At 37.0% G+C, this 7,500-nt stretch overlaps 1 protein-coding gene across 1 annotated transcript in view; it reads left to right on the top strand.

Annotated features, from left to right (window-relative positions):
* Positions 1-5,764, top strand: part of PLCL1 (phospholipase C like 1 (inactive)) — a 331,059-nt gene extending 325,295 nt beyond the window's left edge. Inside the window, exon 6 of the mRNA XM_029934146.1 lies at positions 4,098-5,764. Within this exon, the coding sequence (XP_029790006.1) occupies positions 4,098-4,280 (183 nt within the window). The 3' untranslated portion in view covers positions 4,281-5,764. The remainder of the gene's footprint in view (positions 1-4,097) is intronic.
* The last annotated feature ends 1,736 nt before the right edge of the window (positions 5,765-7,500 follow it).

Raw genomic sequence — 7,500 nt, 5'->3', positions numbered from 1 at the left:
GTTATGACTGCTTAATCTCTCTTTTTCAAAGAATTAACTAATCATCACAAATTTTTAGATTCAAAATCCCTATTGTGATCTCTCTACGGTTTTCTGTGATGCTAAGTCTTACTGTTTAAATGTGCTGGGATTTCCACGAATCTTAATTTTGAAGCCAAATAAGTGTGGAGGCTGAATTGTGGCCATTCCCTTGAGGCTCTTGATAGGCCTCTGCCTGTGAGCGTCAGCCTGAGATGCTCTCTATTACTCTCACTTTTCTTTGGGTTAAGTCAGTCCTTTTTTCTTTTTCCTGAAGTGTCCCTCACGTCAGAGGAGAGAAACCGCAAATTGCCATGAGATCACTAGAATATCAAAACAGCAGCAGCAGCAGCTTGACATTTCTTTCAATGAGTGCCCAGTGATCAAATTGTACATTAATTTTATATTTTAGGCCATAACAATCCCAGATTTACTTGAATATCTAAGAAGTATTTCAGTTTTATAGCACCAAGTAAAATTCTTTCTTTCCTTTTTCCTCCCCTCCCAAGACCTGTGTTTGAGGAAAACATTTGGGCATAGTTCTTTAGAAACGCTTGTTACAAAACTCCTTAAATACATACCACACACAGATACCTTCAGATTGATTAGCTGAGCTGAATGCCGAATACATGTTGTAGGAAATGATACACAGGACAACAATGTTTTGACACAGACTGTGTAAGTTGGCTGGTTAGAAGTTTAAGAGGGAATGTAACAGGTAGATGGGATGCTAGTTGGCCAGGGGAAATTGCTGCACATTTAAGGGAAAATGCACTAAAGAGGAATCCCAAGATGGGGGTTGTTAACAATAAACTTCACTCTTTCAGACAATAGTATGAGGCTTTTCTGGTGCTAATATCCTAATAGGAAGGACACAAGGAGCTTATTGCTTGAGCCACAGAACAGAAAGATGACCTTTAATTCCTCCTTTTTTAAAGAATAGGAAACAAAATTTTTATGTGAATGTTTCAATGTAAAATCTTTATGAGTTGGTATTTCATTTTGTCTTCCTCTGTTAGTTAACAATTCAATTTCCCTATTTTTTTTCTGCCTGTATCATTCAGCCTGGATGTGTCGTCTCCTGGTTTTTAGGAGATGATGTAGTTGTGTTTTTGTGCACTGGCACAAACTGTTTTCTCCAATTGGCCATTGTTTTCTAGAGAGACTGACTTCTGTGTGCCGGAACCGGCACAGTCTGGCATTTAGGCCTGGATGCCACCTCTCAGAACCGATGAAATGTATTCTGGCTGATTAATTAGATCTGTTTCACAACCTGCTGTAGGACAAGGGATATGAGAGCAGTAGTAACTTGAGATTTCTGAGATTTTTCTCTCTTTCCTTACAGTTAGGGAAGATCCCAATTTTTCTTTCATTGTAATTTTAAAATGCTCACTGAAAATTTCAAAACTAAAAGGAAAATTATCTCTTAAAAGTCACACTGAAAAGGAGTGTGGATATGATCTCTTTGCTAATACAGTTTGGTTTTTAAAGGAATCTTTCAATTTGTAAATCCAGTAGCAGTATACATATCTCCATAAAATAGACTCCTGAAGGTGCATTTAAATTTTTTTAATGTTTATTTTTGAGGGGGGGTGGTGCAGAGAGAGAAGGAGACACAGAATTTGAAGCAGGATCCAGGCTCTGAACTGTCAGCACAGAGCCCGAACAGGGCTTGGACCCACCAACAGTGAAATCATGACTTGAGCCAAAGTCTGACATCCAACTGAGCCACCCAGGCGCCTCGCTGCGGGTGCATTTTAAACAAAGTAGTAAAATTTATCTATTAACATATGTACAGTACAAAGGTATTTGTTACAGGAGTAGACTGTGATACCCACTCTTTCATATTACCTTATAGCATAGTTTACTTGTGGTTATTTCATTTACAAATAGCTTTTCAACATATTTTATTTAATCTTTAAAGCTGTGAGGAAAACAGAAGGATTTTTTTTTTGTTTATAGAAGAGAAAATGGCCCAAGGTGAAATTGTTGGTACTGAAAGCAAAATTAAAATAATCAGACTTTTGTCCCCATCAACATGTCCTTGGTATACCTGATCTTTGTGACTCTCCAGCTGCCGCCTCTGAGTTCTGTCAGACTGTGCCAATGATTCTCTTTATATCTGTGTTGTTTTTGTGAGTAACACTGAATAGGAGGCTTTCATGTGCTTTGTAGAGTGCATGATTTTCCTTGAAGAGATGTCACATCCCATAGTGATGAAGACTGCAGAGTCCAGAGCCCACTGCTGGGCTGTATTTGAACCCAACCTCTGCCACTTAGTAGCTTCATGACTCTGGGAAAGGTGACCACTCTGGGCTTCAGTGTTTTTTCATCAATAAACCGGGAGTAAGAAAAGTGCCTATGTTCTTAGGGATGCTGTGACAGTTGATGAATGAACATATGTAAAGCATAAAAAAGAGTACCAGTAGAGAGTAAGCACTTTATACATTATTATGATTACTTAAGAACTGCATTTTTCAGAGTGGATGTGACTTTGTTTCTCAGTGTCCAAAGGGAGCTCATTATGTCTGCATTATACAGAACTGACTCCCCAAATTCTGCTTGTGTAGTGAATTTTTTCCCTTAGAAAATCCATCTCTATCTGACAGTGTTCATCTTCTTGCCTTTGGTCTTAATCTAAAGTATAAACATGGTGTGTGAAATAGGGCACTGAACCAATGTACAAGACCTGGACTTTAGTCCCAGCTCAGTCATTTACTGGCTGCAACCTTGGTGCAGTCACTAAACCTCATTAGGCTCAGCCTCTTTTCTTTTCACAAGAAGGATAGACTATAAAACTTCCATGTCCACTGATAAAATCCCTTTCTGTGATTGAGGTGATTGGGGTAAGTTCACTTTAACAAAAATATTAAGCAAAGCCCTCCTTATGCATGCATCCCATTTAGTTAAAGCCTGTTATTAGAAGCATTTAGCTATTATTACATAGGTAGAATTGGGGCGTGCCTGTGTAGATTTTGAAGAATGAAATATTCTCAGGTCTTTTTTAACACAAGTTTCCTCATACACACAGAGGAAAACCATTGTATCATGGAGCATCTTGGATAAAATAGATGACATAGCCTTTGGCCGAGTCTCTACTTTGTGGAGGAATTCTCCAGCAGTCAGTGTCCACTCCACTTCCTCCCACACTGCCCTTTGCAGTTTGGGGTCACTTCCTAGGCACTGCAGTAAGAATGGAGAGGAGATAGAGAAAGGACTGTCTCCTCTTCTGTCTGTGCACCATGGAAAAAGTGCCGGCTTCCCCACACTAGCTCCTTTGGGCCCCTGAACCAGCATCAGCTTATACATTGATCATTATAGTGGAGAACTAAAATAAGAAATAGAAATAAGGAGAAAAAGTCTTTCTTGAGTAGTGATATAACTGACAGTTGATGATTTCCTGTTATTCTCCTTTACTTTTTGTTTTGATTGACATGTTGAACCTCTGGAGTTTCTTTTTCTCCATCAGCTAGATGGGAACATTGTCCTTAAGGACACTGTGGGTAAAGACAGAAGGAATGTGGGTAACTAATAATTCATTAAAAGACAGATTGCAAGGATAACCCAATATATAAAAACTCCCAGCTTACTAAGCATGATGGTACGTGATTTATGTCACAGAAAATGTTTGGGTTTGTAAACCCTTGTACACAGAGGGTCTGATTTAATTTTCAATTCTTTCCTTGATTTCTCCCACGCCTAGGAGTGCTAGGCCTGGGTGGGGCAGGGGTTGCAGCAGTGTGCAAAGTCTCAGACCGTTGTGAGGGAAGCGTGGACCATCCTCGGTAACTCATAGGAGTCCCCTCACCCCCAGAGGTTTGTTCCTTATTACAGGAATCTCAAGGAGCTACTGCCAACCACAGAGCTAATGGGAATCAAGCTAAGGTCCTTTGCTTGAAGAGCAAAGACATTCAACAGTGCTAGAAAAGAACCTGGGGACAACCCCTTGAAAAAGTGCGCTCTCAGGGCCTGGGTCTGTTTCTTCACTGAGCAACAACACTAATATATAGAGTGATATCACTCAGGATGTGCCCGGTGCATAACTTTCTTCTTTGGTGTATATTTCTGCTTGTTTGTAGGGCCAAGGAGATCTGTTGAAGAATGCCAAGAATGAAGCTGTAGAAAACATGAAGCAGATCCAGCTGGCGTGCTTGTCTTGTGGACTTAGTAAGGCACCCAGCAGCGGTGCCGAGGCCAAGAGCAAACGCAGCCTGGAAGCCATAGAGGAGAAGGAGAGCGGCGAGGAGAATGGGAAGCTGTGACCCTGAGCGGCACCGACACTCACCCACCCTTCTCCTTGAGGACTCTGGTTTCTCTTTCTGGTTTTCTTTCTTTAAGCTTTTTAGAAATTCACAAAAAGATGCCCTCTATGGAGTGTTGGACATAGGTATTTTCACAATATCAGTATTTTAATGTAGTTAATTTATCTAAGTTAAAACCTTTATTAGCAGTGTTTAAAATTCTGATATGAGTGTACATACCCATGTATGGATGTGAGTGGGAGTGTGTGTGTGCGTGCATGGGTGTGTGTGTGTGTGTGTGTGTGTGTGTGAGAGAGAGAGAGAGAGACAGACAGACAGACAGACAGAAAGTGAAGTGAGAAAGAAAAAGAGATTGTGAGGTTGGAGGTCCTGTGAAAATCTGTTCTATGTTGCATTATTCATTTAGTAAGTTATTATGTTATCATTTTGGGACAAATTTGTTAATCTGAAATTCTAAAGAGTACTTACAATAACTTGTTGCTGTGTTTAAATTCTACTTCTCTACCTTCGTCATTTAATTTAGAGATCTTAACATAGGTTATATCAAAGGAAGCCAAAGCATAGATGCTTTGATAGATTAAATATAGATTAGAAAAATTCCTAAGAATCACATTAGAAATAAAAATGAGTGAAAGATTAAAAAAATGGTCAGAATTTCTAAGAGAATCAGGAAAATCATTTCTTCACTTAGAAACTCTTTAAACTATTTATTAAATAAAATCAAATTTTAGAAAGTTTCTTTGTAGTGTTTATTAAACATGTCTGAATTCAGTGGAAGAGCTGATCATAAGTGAATTTATAGCCACCTACGTGGAACTCTGAAACACAATGAGAGCTCTGTTGTCATTAGGACTTTGATATGACATGATTTTCAGTTATGAAATGTCAAGGTTGAGATTTGTAGGAAGGTCTTATTCTTCCAAACTGGGAGTCTAGCATTCATCTATAACAGACATGAGCAGCTAGGAGGTCTTGGCTTTGATTAAATATAATTTATTGTACTAAATTTAACTTCAAAGACATTGTTCAACCACAACATCACGTTGAATTGACATAAGTTCTGTGGGTCAGATAACATCTTTGTGATGATTTAAGAACTAACAGTTACAAAATATAATTTTAATACATGAACAAAAACATACACACAAAAGAAGCAAGCTAATTAGGGTACATTTATAATTGCATCCAGATAATTTTTACCCTTATATCTTCATAAAGTACTTGAGTGTAATATGTTGTTACTTCCAGCAGAACTAAATGTTCTATGGTTATGAAAATATATTTATTTACAACATTGCTTTTATTTTGAAAAGCTTCTTAATTAATTTGATTAACAAATACGCTAGTTTGGGGGAACCTAGGGAATATAATTGTTGAAATTTTTGCAATTATAAGCATCTTCTAGAGCTACTGTGTTATTTCTGACTTCTTAACACTATTATGTTCATGTTGCACATTGCTGAAAGTAAAGATATGAAACAACACTTTTATTGTTCTCTTTTATTGTGAATTCATTGAAAAGAGAAAAATAATGAAAATGAGTTATTAAAAATATCTCAAAGGGTATGATATTTCCATGGACCAAATATGAAATTTCTCCTTGGGCTTAAAACTGGGTATTTGGGGAAGTACATGAGTTCACTTTAAGGTAGGTTTCCAAGGGTAGTATTATTGCCTGAAAAAATTTCTTTACCGTCCATTATACTTAACCTGCGTAGTAAAAGGAATAGTGGAATGTAGGTATCTAATCTCCTTATGATAAAAAAGAGGTGATAGAGACAAAAACAAAATCCACTTTATATCAGCTAATTGGTTGGTTTCACCTGTGGACCTTTTCTCCTTCCTGAATTCCATTCGGAAAAGTCCATGCCTTTACTAGTGGAACGGATAGGTGGGAAGAGAAGACAAAGGATGAAAATTCTCAAAAAATATTATTAATTTCTTTACTTGAAGGTCAAAGCTAATCCTTAAAAGTGGCTTTCCTAATTTATTCCAATTGTCCTAGAGCTCCACTCACAGGAACTTACTCAAATGTTTTTGGACTGTTTTTGTTTTTAGTTTAAATAAATTGAATCTGGAAAAAAACCACAAGTATTTCTGAGAACATGATAGGGGTTCCACCTCATCTAATGCTCCTTCTGGCCATGGGTTGCCTACCAGTCTCTACTCCACTGCATTGGGTCTGATCGCTAGCCAGGGAGTGAAGGGTGGCGCGTGGTGGAACTTCACATTTTGAGAATGAAGACATTGCACGGGAAAAAAAGTCCCTACAATGGTCTTACTTCTGGATGGAATTATAAAAACAAAGCAAACTTTTTACATTATTACATTCTACTAGTGTCTGTCTTCTTTCCAGAATTGTACTGTAGTAGAAAAAACATCCTTCCATCTGCTTAATTTTTGATGATGCTAGAAACATAATGGTAGATATTAATTTAGTTTTTGTTTATTAATTTTTACATTACCAATGGGATGTGAAGCAGAGATGGTATGTATTGTCACTGACAGAGCCACTGATAAAGTGAATGGAAGAATTGACTTTAGATTCTGTCTGTCTGATTTTATGTGGAAGAGTATTTATTTAGTGGTTTTGATTTTTAATTTAATTCTCAAAATTTTAAACAAAACTATTAATTATTTCCTTTATAACCACCAATAAAAAGAACTTTATTGTATTCTTTGATATTAAAATACTAATAATCAGTATAAAAATGCAAAAATACAGATATGTAAAAAAAATCACCCACTAGTAACATTTAGATTTGTATCCATTCAGTCACCGTTTAGAGTTTAGAGTTTATACATCTAAATATGCTTTCATTTTTAAGAAAATTGAGATCACATTATATAAAGTGTTTTTGTAACTGTCTTTTCACACAATAAAAACAATACATCATGAATCTCTTTCTATGTATATCTGTGCATTGGAGCTCTCAGCCTTTGGATTGAAACTAATCCACAAATAATGTATTTTATTTGAATCTTTTTCAAAAAGTTTTAAATAATAGACAACTTTTAAAAATCATGAGATTTCATGGCTGAAGGACTTGAATGTGAGACAGGAAACCATCAAAACCCTCAAAGAGAAAGTAGGGAAAAACCTCCTAGACCTCCACCGCAGCAATCTCCTACTTGACACATCCTCAAAGGCAAGGGAAATTAAAGCAAAACTGAACCCTTGGGACTTCATCAAGATAAAAAGCTTCTGCAAGGCAAAGGA

The sequence above is a fragment of the Suricata suricatta genome, chromosome 3 (genome assembly GCF_006229205.1).
Source record: "Suricata suricatta isolate VVHF042 chromosome 3, meerkat_22Aug2017_6uvM2_HiC, whole genome shotgun sequence".
Taxonomy (NCBI): domain Eukaryota; kingdom Metazoa; phylum Chordata; class Mammalia; order Carnivora; family Herpestidae; genus Suricata; species Suricata suricatta.
This window is presented reverse-complemented; position numbering and strand designations above follow the sequence as displayed.